A 15942-nucleotide genomic window follows, 5' to 3' on the forward strand; every position below is an offset into this window, starting at 1 on the left:
AAAAACCTTTCTTTCTGGGTGCTTCAAAGTTTACTGGTACAAATCCTTTATATAATTGTTCATTATGAAAAACACAATGTGGTAGAGCAGATGAAGGCTAGAAAGCAAGTCTTTGAAATGTTCCTATATGCTTTGAAAGCTACAGAACATATTCTGTTGCTTCTGTACATTATAGTGCATCAGTAAGCCAAGTTTAAGAATGTTTCCATATCAAATACTTTTCTACATCCAATGCAGAGTTTTAGTTTTATTCTGTGTGACTAGTCAAGTATGGCAGTGATAACTGAAATTGAATTTAAATGATATTTGGAGGAAGATTAATTGTTTTGATAGTTTCCAGGGAAAAGCTGGCTTGAAAACCATGAGTCTGCTCCCATATATGTATATGGTAACCTTACTACTTTTAATGCTTAATACCTTAATCATTCTTTAAGGTATATTTTGCCTGAGCTGTGCCACTTTCACATCTACAATTTAAATTTAAAACTTAAATTTTAAATTTAAAAATTTTATTTCTGCTTAGACAATTAAAGTAATGGATTTGACTGACTTGCTAGCTGACTTGCTAAAAACAACCTGCTTGTTGTTTTTAATGCTGTGAAGAATTAAAATTTGTGTACTAACTTTGTCTTAAAGAAGCTCTCTGAGGAAAAATCATATTTCTCTTCAAATTAATTTTATTTCCCCAGCTGAGTGGAGATGCCTTTGTGATTTCATGTTACGTTATATAACTTCAGGTCAGGATAAACAACACACAGTTCAGTGAGGTCTCATGTCTTCTAGGCAGAGCATCATTTTCCAGACTTTCTTTTCCTGTGTGATTTTTGTCTTCCTATCAGACCACATTCACAGTGTCATTTTTGATCCTGGGCTTTCTGCTCCTTTCTGCATCAAATGTATTGTTAAGAATTTAAGAATCCATATTGAGAATTCAGCAATGTTAGGAGTGTTAGTTCCTCAGCAGAATACTGAGCCTAAAGATTTATATCTTGTTATCTTCAGAGTTGAAAAACTGCTGTTCATCATCATGTAGATACCTAAGATTATTTTCTGCAGGATCCTCAGTTCACAGAATATCCAGCCCCTGGGTTCTGCTACAACTTGGCTGTGTCAGCATATTGCATTATATCTTACACTGCAGGGCTGTGGGAAGGGCAGCAGCAAGTAGAGTCTGTTGGTGGGATGCCCTTCTACCCAGTCTGCCATAAACTTGCAAGGAAGACACAGAAAACAACTTGAAAGCAAGGATGGAGCAAATGTGACCCATTTCTTATGTGTTTGGGTTCTCTATTGTTGTTCTCTTAGCTGCCCAGCTGTAACTAGCAACTGTACAGCTCTCATATCTGAAATGGTATGAGCATGACCATGGGCATGGCTAATAGAGACTGGATAGAAGGAAAAAGTTCCTTCTTTACAATAAGGGCAGAGAGGCACTGGCACAGGTTGCCCAGAGAGCTGGTGTTCTCTGCAGACCCACAAGGTCAGGCTGGAGGGGCTCTGAGCACTTAATTGAGCCGTAGGTGTCTCTACTCATTGCAGGGAGGTTGGACTACATGGCCTTTAAAGATCCCTTCCAACTCAAACAATTTTATTACTCTATGTATTTTTGTGTATTTCCTATTTATGCAGAGAGGAATGAGAAGTCCATTGCTTTAAGAGCCCTTTCTGTACTCAGTCTGATTTGCTGGCATTTTTAACATTGTATGCTTATTTACATATATATTTAGCAGCCAGATGCAAGAATGACACCTTCATTAATGCAATTTCGAAGAGCTGCGATGTTTGCTGTAAAATCTGTATAAAGGTCACGTATGTAAAGGTCAAATCCTATTAGAAATGTTGTTTTGAGAGAGGCTTTGGTTTTCAGATAAGACCGTCATGATGTGGAGAGGTGTGTGTACTCTCACTGCACACAATATACAGCTATATAAATTCTCCTTCCTGCACTGGCAAGTAGGACACAGTGTTTTTACTGCTTCCTGAGCAAATGCACAGGCTGATTCTAAATTTCTGGTTTTATGTTTTCTATCAATTTAGGGTTCTTTCTTTAGCCTGTTTTAGTCGTGTAATCTCAAGCTCCACAAATACTGAATCTCTTAGTGAGCTTCTGTGTATCATTCTTGCACTATTCAGTGACAAAATGGTTCTAATATCATATATTTAGTATTCATATGCTTGTAGTTGGCTCCATACAGGTGAAGATAAGTGTACAGTTGCATTAACATCCAGAAGCCCTCTTTCAACAGCAGTATAAGATGGTCTATCAGAGGCCTGAAGAGCATTGGAAAATTAGCAACAGGATTTGTGTTACACAATGCAGACTATGGGAGGAGCCCACTGCTAAAACAATCCATTCTCTTCCTCCTTCATTAGGTACTTTATTTTTGCTCTTCAAGGAACCTTTGGAGCATCACTGCTTCTGAAAGCTCAACAGTTAGACAAACTTCCTAAAGGGCAACGGGATTGTGAGATCCAGAAACTGAGGTCAAGAAAACAAACTACTTCTGATGCACCTGTAGCGTCACCAGCACCTAATGAGGACCTTGACCAACGCAACAGCCACTTTTGTTTTTCACCATTTTTACATCCAGCAGCAGCACCCGTACCTCAGGCGGACGCAGGAAGTCAGGGACTATTGGCCTCTGAGGTGAATCCTCTCAGGAAATGGGCACATGAGGAAGGATATTATTTCTTTAACAGGTGGGCAGAGGAAGAATCTACTGCTACGAACTCTTCCTCAGGACCTCTCTCTGGCTGTTCCCCCCTCGTACCCAGTGGGATAGCATCTCCTGGACAGGACGGTGGCAAACTAACTAAAGGAAAAGCTAAGAATTTTAATTGTGGAAGCCATCGGCGATCTGTGAGTGCAGTGACACTTTGAAGATGCATTCAGAAATGAGATTCCTTTTCTGTACATGGTATCTCTGCTCTGCAGAGCATTTGGAGAAAGATAGCATCAGGAAAATAAAAATTCCATTTATACTTAATCATACTGCTCACTACAAAAGGAGAGAGAGGTGTGGATTTACAAACTCGCTGGAGTAGTGCAATAGGATTTCTAATATTCAGCTTCTCTTTAGTGCATATATCACTGGAGATGACTTCTTGATCTTCCTGGTATTGTGTCATTTGAGAAAAATTACATAATCATTAAGCAATTGCTGAGAAAGCTACAATTACTTTCTTTCTTCCAGGAATATTTTTCTTTCACAATACCAGTGAATAACTGCACTAGTGATGTGTCCATGTTGGAGTAATGGAAAGAAAATCCATTCAACATTAAGCAAGTATTAGAGTAGCACACCCTACTCTAAATCTTCTGGAAAAGTCTTAGACGTTACTAGTTTAAAAATTATAATTCTAGCAGGAAAAAAAAAAGTCTCCTGGTGCTGCAGAATCACAGCATCTGAAAGAGACTAGAGAATGTTCAATTTTTTTTAACACGTAGACTTCATACACCTTCCAATACCAGATCTACTGTGCTTTCCTTGCACAGTATACTCTGTGTTTTATGCAGGCACTGGTTTTACCTGAGATTTTTAAGAACAGGAGAAAGCAGTTTATGAAATGGAAGAACGCAAATACAGAACTGCAAGAACTGACAGCATAACTCAACAATAAATGGAGTCTACTTCTTCGTATCTGTGGAAGTAGACAGACATAACAAGTCTAATTCAAAGATTTATGTTCCAGAATGTTAAAATTCTCCCTGCTTTTTCACCTGGAAATCATTTTGTTCCTTTAATTCCCTGTCTTATCTTATATTGCTGCTGCATTCAATCAAGTATAAATTATGTTTTTCCCCTCAATTACTTACATTCAGTAGTTGATGGAGGTACTAATGACAAAGATTTTGACAAGTAATATATGAAGGTTCACTAACCACATCGCAACACATGGTACAAAATGACCAAGATATGCATAATATGTTCCTCCTTTTTGTTATCTCTGGGCAACAAAATGCAAGGAATTAAAAAACACAAAATGTCACCTTCATCACTACCTATTGCAATGCAATTAAAGGTGACTTTGGTATTTCTTATAGAAATGTTGACTGGTAGGACCATTTCCCAATTTTTCTTCACAATGTGGGGTGAAATCTTAACCATGTTTTAAACTCAAAGCCATCTGTACTTCTGTGAATCTATCACTGTTTCTGATTTAAGTATGTTTTTAGCTTTTTTTTATATGTTATTTTAGCTATTTGCCACCTATCATAATGTGTGAAGTCTGTTTAATATCCTCTATAGCAAACAGTAATTTATCCTCTATGTATTACAGTACTGTAACTAGAGTCCTCAAGATGTTACTTTAATGCAACTCAGGCAAGTCTGAGCAGCGTATCTGCCACTGGGATTTCTGGTAGCCAGAGCAAGAGCACGGATAGCATTGTAATTGATAAAGTATTAATTGTCAGCTGTAAAGTAATTTAGAAGGAGATTTTTGCATGATGTACAAATGAAGGGAATTGGGCATAGCTGAGATTATTGTTAATGGGGTGTGAGATTGCTCAGATGTTTGCTCATAGCTAGTAATGAACCTTGGGTGACAAGACTTAAGATCAAGCCTACAGTTCACAGCTGTGTTTTTACATGAAATGGTCCGTTTACTTAAAGATGACAATTTCTTGTTATATATTTTATTACAAAATGTGACTTTTTTATAGTAATAAAATGTAACATGGTCATGACTTGGTGTGCTGTTGGGAGTGAGACTAACACAGAAACAGGTGGAAGAATGGCTTTGCTGCTGTACCCAGGAGTGGCATGTTTTCAGAGACAGCTCCTCTATCTTGCTGGAGGTGTGCTTGTCATAAAGTAAGGCAACTGAACACATAAGGAAATGATCCATGGGCAGACAGCTTATATTTAACAAAATCTGAAAGACCTGTAGAGATTCTGGAAATCAAAGCTGAGAAGTTCATTTTTTTTTTTTTGACAGTGCTTCTGCAAAATAATTCTGCCATGCATTTTTCCTGGACAACTGGGCTTACATTCAGAAACAACATATTGTTCCTCAACAATATTGTTTCCTCTAGAAAGAATGGGAAGCAAAAACTGCTTATGATCTCCAACAAAACAGTCCCTAAATGCTCTAGAGTGATGAAGTCCATGCTACGTGAAGTAATGAATAAAGTAGAGGACAGCCCTTCTCTAACTAGCTTCCAGGTTATAGCCAAAAACAGTTTCTTCAGTGAAAAGACAGAAAGGAGCAAAATTTGCATGGATGCCTTGAATAATTCTACGGATGGACCTACAGTCTGTTAATTTTGTGTGGTAGATGACAACAAATTGGTCCAATGGGTTAATTCACTCAAAGAGTCTGCAACACAGAGGAAAATTAATGCTGGTTACCAAGGAGGCAGAAAGGTGAAACAACCAGAAATAAAAGGGGCATCAGGAAATATCAGGGAAGACGTAGCCTCTGCATCCCAACTGACTCCACAGCTGTATAAAGCTCTCTCCAAATACATCTCCTGCTGGGTGACAGTGCTACCAGTCCTCCTCTGAAGCAGGTACTGCCCATAGTTCAGGACCTGTGCTCACTGCTAAATAGCTGATCTCTCCTATGCTCCTCGGTAAGCAGTGATCATGAACTCTCTTTTATTAGAAAGGCAGTGGACAGGCACTTCCCTTTGATCAGGAGATAAATCAATCCCTTTACAGAATAGGTTCTGGATATAAAGCTAAAGCCCTTTTTTTTTTTTTTTTTTTCCCCCTGGTTAACATAAGCCTGCTGTGAGAAAACAAAAGCTTCTAATGCGTTGTTTGCAGAAGGGATATATGTTTACTAAATGTGTTCTTTAGGCCTAGCTGGTCTTTCAAGATAGCTTTTTATTTCAAGATGTATTTAGTAATATTTTCAGGATTTAAGTTCCATCAACACAACAGGTGTCTCATGTTTTAATACATGTTCTGTTGATAGTCAGTGTTGCATGTACTTGGACTATAAAATCATTGGTTTTTGTGAAATCACTGCATGTTTTTTTTACAGTCTGTCATATTATCATAATAATGATACTGCTTTGAGCTATGCAGAGCTATACCTACATGGCAAACTGGAGGAGATGTCTCATGCATAGCTGGATAGGAACTGATATGCCAAGTAAATTGGTTGAATAACAGATGTGATCCCATGCTGCTTGCAGTGGTCAGTGAAGAGCCATCCATTGTGTTCTCACAGAGGTGAGTTGTTTGCTTCTTTTAATGCAAGGAGCAGGAAATCCATATGCATATTACACTTTGTTCATGCCTGCCTTAGCATCACAATCTGAGTATATGCGCCTTGACAGCTGAAATCTGTTTGGTATGAAGAGCAACTCTTTCAGTCTAAAATCCAGAATTAGTCAGTTGGGATAGGAGGAAGAATCCAGTTTGTTCTCTTTTATTTCTCAGAATAATAAAAAAGAAAAAAAGAAATAAAAAGGGCTTTTAGATTATCTAGAGAGTGGCATGTATAATGCTGCAGAACAAAAAAAAAAAGCATTTTTCCCACGGACAAATTGCATATATCTTGCTACTTTGTTGGCTGATGTTGCACTGTTTAACTCATTTGTTTGATTGCAGTTCAAGGTGATGTGCTGAACTATTTGCATCAGGGTAGGGTGACTGCAGGCAGGATGTGGTGTGATTAGGTGCTTGCAAGTAGCACTGATGAGTAAAAACATAAATGCAGAAACAAGAGATGCTTGAAGTTAATGATCTCAGAGGGTGGGACTTGGAGAGCTGGCCAAATAGCACTGAAGATCAGTGAAGTACTTTTGACATTGGCAGTGATTGGAGCTTGCTGCAATTATCAGGACATGTGACCATCATGAACACAACTGCCCAGCTCTTATAATGTAACATCTGATAATTTGCAGCTACTTAAACAAGAATAAGTCTGAATACAGAGTATGAAGAGTTTATTTTTCCAAGAAGTGCAGAGAGGTAACTGTTATCTGAGGGCATTGAAGGCAGTGGTTATTCACCTTTCCTTGTGCAGCTACTGAAGTATTCTCCCACATCCACAGCCTGCCGGTATGGCAGTTTTGACAGCATACACGTTACAGTAGCTCAGGCCATGGCATAGTCATGAATTCTACCCTTGGTGAGCTCCTTTCAATGGGCTGCACCATCCCAAGTCCTGCCATTGCCTGTGCAGCATCTGTCAGCATCCTAAGAAACTCAAATGGAAATAAGGTATTATTTCAGAACCCTGAGAAAAAAATACTGAAATAAGTAGCCAGTATGTTGAAAGGTGAACAACACAGCTGGTGCTTTTCTTTTGTGCACTGGCATTTCTCCCTTCGTACTGTCATTCTATTTAACCTCAAGCTGACTGGCGAGGAAACTGCTCTAGCATTATTGGTTTTATTCAAAAAGCAAAAAATGCGAATCAGCAGGATGCAGGCAGGTCAACGGAGCTCATTTAAAATCATCTGGATTCAACTGCAGTTTTATTAGAGTCCATCTTGTTTTGTTGATAGTTTACTACTACTTTTGGCAGGAAGAATAAATGTCTGTTCGTGTTTGATGTGAATGGTTCCTCATTCACCAATGTTTATGCAGCTCATGGCCAGTAATGTCATGTTCTAAGTCAACATCCAAAGATGGGAGCAGATTCTTCATTTTCTTGTTGTGTACCTTCGGCAGAACAGGAGATGGGCTCATAAGCACCAAGATCAGGAGAGCACCTTAATGAAAAAGGAGGAATATAAACTTGTCTACGGCCTTCAGCATATTCACAAAGTCCTTAAACCATTTTCAGGCATCTTTCAGTGGTTTCTCATGTCTTGAAATGTCTGTCTAGAGTGTTTTAAGAGTGAAATGAATAAAGTATGCATCTACATGTGCTTAATTAAGTAGAGAGAACTGTGAAGAGTGAACCCAGACATGTGGCAGGCTAAAATGTTTCTGCTTTTAATCTTGTTTTGCGAGGAGGTAATGCTGTAAAGCTTCAAATATGACCTTACAGAAATTTTGAACATATATATATTATGGAAATTTGTTCTTAAAATTTTTTGCTCTGTTTCATAGCGTTGAGTTTTACAAGCAGGGAATATAGCAGAGATATCACAGAGCCAGAGCTGTGCTTGCAGTTGATAACTCTTGGATAAAAAATAGAAGGGTAGACCTGGCACTGAGGGACGTGGTTAGTGGGCATGGTGGGGGTGGGCTGAAGACCTTAGAGGTCTTTTCCAACATTTATGATTCTATGATGCCATGATTCAAGCATATACCAAATGAAAGTTTAAAATCCTAATACTGATTTGGAAAGTCACTTATTTAAAAGGAATAGACTTGGACCATGCGAAATTTAGACTGATTTGCAGTTTCTTGAGACCACTCCACATAACTGGTTAGTTGCAACCCATCATAATCCCACAGAAATGTACAAAAGGAGAGCATTTCAGGAGAGGATCTAATCTCTTCGCACTAAGGAGTTACAATCTACATCAGTTATTTGTCTATTCAAGTCCTCATTAAAAAAAATAAAATAAAAAGACTGTAAGAAATGAGATTAAACCTACATCGGCGCTTCCTTGAAGAGATCAAAATAAAGCTATTCTATATTTCCACTGTATGGAAATATATCACAGAATAATGGTAGGGATCCAGACTTCACATGCTATGATAAATGAGAAGACTTCCATGGTGTTCAAAGCATTATCACAATCCATTTCATACCTCATCTGTTATTATAAGCATAAAATGTGCAAATGTTCTCCACTGCTGTAAATGTCAGCATGCTAGGGGCAAATGCTTTGATTTTCTATCAGCAAATAATGTTAAATTATATAGTATTTAATCATGCTTAGTGAGAGTGATGAACTTTAAAGAATGAATTTCTTTCAAATCACTCCATCTTCAGTTCTCCTGGAAATGGACATCATCATTTATAAAACACTGAAGTTAACTTCCCAGCCCAGGAGGTTTTGTGATGGCTCAAGGCTGATGGCAGCACAAAAATACAAAACCATTTAGATATCAAAATTGTTTTGACTGAGGCAATCAGGTATTTGAGTAGGGAATTTTAAAGTTTGCTTTGAAAATCAGAACTCTCATATAAAATACAAAATAATTCTGTCTTCATTAAGGACAGTGAATTTAATTGCATTTAAAGAAGAATTTGCATTACCTGCTATGACACAACCCCAAAACCGTAATTGCTAAATAAAGCTGTAACATTTACCAGGCCAGATTGTAAGTGGTTGTAAGGTAGGAGTGTTCCACTGGAGTAACTGGATGGCTGTGGCTTTCTGTCACCTACACTCTCCACCTGTCCTTTCTGAAAGTAAAAGTGCCAGAAAAGGTATGGATGCAGTATATGGAGGAGACTTTTACTGGGAGTAAGGGAATATAAATCCTCAAATCCCAAAGCCACAGTGAAAGGCAGTGCTGCTAGTATCTTAGCAACAAGAGGAACTAGAAGATGAACCATACAGGGAAATCAGCTATAGAACATCTTTAAGAGCTGTCTCTAGTATATATTTATTATATGATTTTTCTGAAACCACATCTTTACCCACATCATCTGAAAATGCAGGACTTTTTTTGGTGTGGCCCTTTGCTTATGGTTTCTGCTGATGGGAGCTATGTTTTTGTATTTGGATCAGTAATCATGTAGCTATTAGAGCAATTTTACCAGCAACCAAAAAGAAAGCAAGCATCTCATAGCGGTCATTGTGGTAAATGTCACAACTTCTGTTGTGGTGCGGAATTAGCTGGAGGTCAGTTTTCCATACAATACTTTTGGCATAACAAACACAAAAATTTTGAAGCGAAATGGAATTTAGAGAGTTTAGTCAAATGCTGGAATAATAAATTCAAGTAAATGTCAATACACTAAAGATTCAAAATCAATTTGTTGCTCTTTTATTGTAAAAATTTCAATACCTATTGCTTCCTACTATGCCTATCATCATAAAAATTCATGACAATGACCACAAACATCAAAAGTTTGAAATCCATTTTGTTGGAAACGTGTTCTTAAATATGCTGTGCTTGTTACATAGAACAGCATTTTATTCCTCTGGAAATGTATAGCCACCAGAGAAAAAGCAGGAAAAGCTCGAGTTAGTTGGGTTTGATAAAAACCAGATAGTCAGAGTCAAAGGTTTATCAGCAAACCACTGTTTTGCAATTTATTTTTTTAATCTATGCTGTTTGGTGGATAACGAAAATCCTTTTAAATGGTGATAAGGGATAGGAAATTATTCTGAATCCCCTAAATGCTAAGATTTAAGAAATATTTTGTCTGCTTAATACTATTTACCCAGCTCTAATCAATTGCCTGTCAGCATCAAAAAGATTCTTTCAGCTCACAAAAGGCAAAACATAGAATTTACTACAAAAGTACTGCTATTATTGCACATGGTTCTTTGTTAAGCCAGTAATAATTCAACTCTGCTAAATAATCAGATATTCGGGAAGAGGAAAGAGAATAATTCCCCTGTATTTCTGTGAAAAGAAACTGTACATAAGTGGTTTTAAGAAAGCTTCAGCAAGACTTAAGTTTAATGTATGGAAACTGCCTGCCACAACAGTAAAGTCTTGCAGGTTTTGTTATCTACTGAACATCCCTCCCTAGGCCTTTTGAGGCCTTTTGTTTTTTTTTACTTGACTCACAGCAGACTCAAAGGCATGTTTTAATCACTATCCTGAGGTTAAGGAGGTACTGCCTATCTGCACAGGCTTCCCTAAGCCAGTGCCCAGTGATGCTCTTTCCCCAAAGCGAGTTGGTGCCAAATGTAGGGAGGATCCAGGTGAGTTTTTTCAGTAGAAATCCCTACCATCTTATGGTGGCACCTTGTGAGAGCTAACAATGAGCATCTGCAAGGGAAAGCTGAACAGATTTGCAAAGTGTGAGTTTTAAACACTTTTAATTTCAGTTGTTAACTAAACCGGAATTAACTGCTTGTAGAAGTAGAAATATTTATCATCAGTGCTTTATGTTCTGCCAGTCTAGCAGCTAACATTCGGATTCTTTTAAGTATCGCCAGTCAATATTAACGAGACACTAAATACTCACACTGCACCTGTCCATTAGAGCAAATTAACTAGTTTATTGTCTTAACAGTCGTTTGGTAAGCATCGCTTTGAACAACTTCTTCAAGAAGATTTCTTGATTATACCCTGTGAGTACGTTCTGGGGAGGCAAGTGACAGCTGTCCTTTCTGGTTTGGAAACAATCACATTAGGCTGGCTGCTACCGGGCAATGCTGCTCAGAGGAGAAGCCTATGCTACACGATAGCAGATGATGCCTCGATCCCTTTTTTTGAACGGTGAGGCAAAGATTGACAGGAGAAATTAATAGGAGAGAGAAGTGCTCTGCTAATACCTGGAGACCCATTAATAGTAGAGAGTGAGCTGCTTGGTATTACCTGAGATGTGCTTAATATAGAAGGCAGTCTTCATTTTAAATAATTCCCCTTGAGCTTCTGCTCAAGGCAACAGGCAAGCAGACAAGGTGCAGTTCAATCTTGCGTGCTGATGTGGCACGGCTGGAGATGTCCCTCTCCTCCAGGGAGACCTGAAGAACTCTCTCTGTCAGGCACTGAGGGAGCAGGCTTTTGGGTTGAGAATCCCAGCCCTGTCCTGCAAGGTGCAAAAGGTCATTTTTTTCTGGGTCTGGTTATGTAAGGTTATGCCATTAATTGTGGGTTTTCACTGTAAAGTAATGAGACATATTACTCATTCTTTTTAGCTCTAAGTGCCATTATTGGGTTTGTTTTTCTTTTCAGTTGGGTGACTTCCTGCAGACTTCTGCTGTTCTGACATACCACAAACAGATTTTAGCAGTTCACTTGGGAACAACCCCAGACTCTCCTGGAAGGGAATTCTCTCCAGGCAGCAGGATGGGGAGCAGCAGTACTTCACCTCATGCAGAAGCTAACAACAAACAAAAGTGCATACTGAGCAGACAGTAAAAAGTAAATAGGGTACATAAGGAGATTTGATATCCCCTGGTAAATGTGGGACAATTCATCCTGACCTTGCAGCACAGCTTTCCAGACCCACCTCTGTGAGCACTGCGTCCTGCTGCTGCAGCCAGGGCCTGCTGCAGGGATGGGGGGATGTCACAGAGGTGTTTGCAGTGGCCTGGAGCAAAGGATCCTTGTGTGTGAGTGTAAGTGTGTCTCAGAGGGAAGGAGGATACCAAGTTTTGCACCTTGCCCTGAATTTTTACAGATTTCTCTTTCTGGGTCACTGTTCCTTGCACAGATGCAGTCCGACTTTATATAAGCTTTGTGAAATGAGGTCTCTCCTCATTAATTTTTCAGTTGCAATCCCCATCCATTCCCTTTTCTTTGCCTTCTGATTCTTCTGCTTGGATGTTTTCCTTCTGCTCCTTATTTCTGAAGGAGGTATCTAGACATGAAAAGCAAGAACAGAGCAGAGCTGAGCTAATTAGCAGCTGCTGTAAGCTATTGCTTACCCTGCACAGGAACACATCTCAAATCGATGCCAATTTGGATCACAAAAATGTTGCTAGAGAGAGCCAGGCCAAAGCCTTGAAAGCCCATCGACAGTCCCTTTTCAAACTCATGATTTCACTGCAGAAAAGCCCCACTGAGAGACATTTCCCAGCTCGGTAGGCTTCAATCTGCAGGAAAATTGTCAGAAACGCATTTCTCACCAATCCCACCTAAATGGAATCACCTTGTTTGTGAGCGCTCTGAGCCAATGCAGCAGCGTTACTATTCCAAAGCAAGGAGGAAAGATAATAGGAATTGTTTTTATTTTTGTTTGCTTGTTTTGAGAAAAAAATGAAACAGAAAAGAACGAAAACTATGCAATGAAGTAAGAGGCTGTTGGCTCTTTTCATCCTTTTCCCTGCCATAATGCTGTAATATTAGTGATATGGTTCTGGGACGGAGCTGGGAGAAAGCCATGCTCATTCTGATCAAGGAACTGTACAGTCAGAGCTGATTCCTAAGCCCGGTGTTCACAAGCACATACACACATTCATGTGCCTCTGTTCTGTGTGCCCTACCATTGTTTTAACTCATCTTCCTCAACGTGAAAGAGCATCACAAGGAGGATTCCAATCAGTTGGATTCCATTTCCAGTGCAGGTAGGAAAGGAAGGAATTAGCAATGTTGTCAATGAATGCTGTTCAGGTTCAACATTGTGAAAATGTGGTGGGTTTGTTCATTTTCTGGAACAGGCTATGAATATTAGTGTGTATGTAAATATTTGAATTTGCTCTGATTTCCATAAAAACAACATAGAAAGATTTGCATTGATTTTATGAACCAGTTTAGTTATGAACCAAGCCATAACTGGAGAATAGGATAATTTGAGCTTGTTTGCAGTTCACAACAAACGATTTGCAATCAAAAAGTCTATCAGAATGAAAGCAGAATGCTTGGTTAAAGTCACTGCATCAACATTACGAGCTCTCATTTGTTCATCAGACTGAGGTATGACAGTGTCACCTAGCAACTTTTCAAGGGCATTCAGACTCGATGGTGCTGAACTCCACAGAGAAGACTATAAATAAATTAATTTACAAATTAGTACTTTTTATGAGTGTCAAAAGCATCACATTTGACATTAAGAAATTAACACTGTATGGGAAGAAAGGAACCAAAGAATAATTGTCATACTGGCAGTTATATGCTGGGAGGATTTAAGCTGTGAAATAATGAAATATAGTTAACCCTTAGAAGCAAAGGTGTGCATTTCCAATATATTTGCTTTGAAATAGATACATGCATACATATAAGATTTATATACTTACATTGCATGTATCTATGTTTATTATTATGCATATTACTTCTAGATAATTCCCATGTTTTTCTAGGTACTTAGGTTATCAGAGAAGAAAGATTCCTGTGTCACATTTTACCTGTACTTTTTAATGCTTCCTGGCAATGTACAGCTGCTTATCCTTCAGTACGTGCTTCACCTCTGATGAGCTCTGCCAGCCCACCTGTACCTGAGCACAGGGCTTCGCAGCCACCTTCTGCTTGTGCTGCCTGGATCTGAGAGCTGTGCAATGATGAAAGTTAAGGTAGTTACAAAACCATTAAAACATATCCTTCTAATTGAGATGCTTTACCATGAAGTTTCTATCCAGCTAGAGGAGTCGGATTCTACATTTCTTTCATTCTTTTTCTGCCAACTTTCAGTGCTGAAATTGCATGAATTCTGCAAATGCTGAGCACAGTCCCTGACTCCAGCTGTAGTCAGTCAGCAGAGCACATCTCCCAGCAAACCTGGTTCTCCACTACTGTAATCCAGTAACCGTGTATCAAAACACTGGAGCAGATAATTCTCTGGAAGAGAAAAATATGGATATGGAACAGCTTGACTAGAATTAACAGGCAGGATAGTCAGCAAAATCAAGGCAGATAAATGGACTTTGTTCAGAATCATGCCAATCATAGAATCATAGAATGGCTTGGGTTGGAAGGGACCCCAAGGATCAAGTTCCAACCCCACTGCAACAGGCAGGGCCACCAACCTCCAGATCTGGTACTAAACCAGGCTGTCCCGGGCTCCATCCAACCTGGTCTTGAACACCTCCAGGAATGGGGTATCCACAGCCTCTCTGGGCAGCCTTTGCCAGCACCTCACTGCTCTCTCAATGAAGAACTCCTCCCTGACATGTAAAACTTCCCTCCTGGCCAGCCAACCAGCCAGTCTCTTAAGTGCATACATTAAAACTGGGGAAAAGCAAAATTAATACAAGCTTACTGAGACCTAATAGTTAAGGGAGAACATTGACCAGCCTGGCAAGCAGGGTCTAAGCCCCACACAGCATAGCTGAAAAGATAATGTCCCTCACAGTGTTTTTCCAGGCTGGATGTGAATTATTAAAAGCTTTCACAGAAAGAAAATTTTTAGTAACCAGAAAAGACCTTCCAGAAAAATTATGAAGCAGGTAACATGTCCGTGCATTTGCTAAATGTAAGGGAAGAAGAAGTTGTAAATATCTTAGAAAAAGAGACAAATGGATACGTATAGCATTGCACTGCCTGGTTGTTCATACTCTTTTGGTCTTCACATGTGTGGGAGTGTGGATCGGGCCCTGTGTGGGTGTTGGCACTGCTGGATCTGCTGCCGTTCCAGCTGCATCCCTGCAGGTCCCAGCAAGGCTTCACAAAGGTGGGGGAAGAGCGGGTGCTAATGGGATCCGCCTGCAGGCTTGTCTGAACCAGCTAATCCACAACTGAGCCAACAGCACTTTAAATCAAATCTGAGCCTGCAAAAGCAGAATCAGTTTGAGTGTTAAAGAAAAAAATGACTTTAATAGCAGAAAGAGTGGAAAAAACATTTTACAGAGATTTGGTAATGGCTCTGCCCCCAAACCATTCCTATCTCCTTTCCTCATTTTCTGTGATCTTTGGGTTTAACCTGCTTTAAAACTGAGCTACCTGGGCTGGATGGGTGCTGGCTGCTGAAGAGCAGCACCCGCTCTCAGCACCCAGCAGGGAACAGTCAGTGCCTCTCTGCCTCTGCACAGCATCTCCTCTCCTATGAGGGATCTCCTCTCCCCTGCCCTCTGGGGGTGCTGCTGTGAAGATGGAGAGGACAGGCAGGTTGGTACGTACAGCTGGATCCCCAACAGGCAAGGGCCAGATCTTTATGTCTCTTAGATTTAGTCTCTTGATCTCCATGGATACCTTATTTGTATACCAACGGCCAGGACGGGTGTCTGCTGACTGGTTTGACTCCAATCAACTTATTTTCTATACACTGATAAAGCACAGGTCCCAGTTACACTTTGTATCCTCTGAGCACAAGAGGTAAAGGATTCCCATTTACTGGGCCAGCAGGGACAGCCAGAAGCCTGACTGTGATGCAGGACAAACCACAGAAAAACAACGAGGTGAGAGTTCCTTCTGCTTCTGGCAGATTTCTCCAGGCTCCAAGAAAACCAGCAGTGCTGTGGGACCTAAGGCTGGAGGTCAGCGTTGGGGACTCAGCAGAGCAGACAGGCAGCAGCCG

At 39.8% G+C, this 15942-nt stretch overlaps 1 protein-coding gene across 4 annotated transcripts in view; it reads left to right on the top strand.

Moving 5' to 3' along the window:
* Positions 1 to 4669, top strand: part of ATP10B (ATPase phospholipid transporting 10B (putative)) — a 63166-nt gene extending 58497 nt beyond the window's left edge. For all 4 annotated transcript variants that reach the window (XM_090150837.1, XM_090150836.1, XM_090150834.1 and 1 more), the window contains one exon: positions 2374 to 4669. In XM_090150837.1, coding sequence (XP_090006963.1) covers positions 2374 to 2881 — 508 coding nt within the window. In that variant the 3' untranslated portion in view covers positions 2882 to 4669. The remainder of the gene's footprint in view (positions 1 to 2373) is intronic.
* Positions 4670 to 15942: the final 11273 nt, after the last annotated feature.

Source organism: Phasianus colchicus, chromosome 15 (assembly GCF_987193195.1).
Source record: "Phasianus colchicus chromosome 15, bPhaCol1.hap1.1, whole genome shotgun sequence".
NCBI lineage: Eukaryota > Metazoa > Chordata > Aves > Galliformes > Phasianidae > Phasianus > Phasianus colchicus.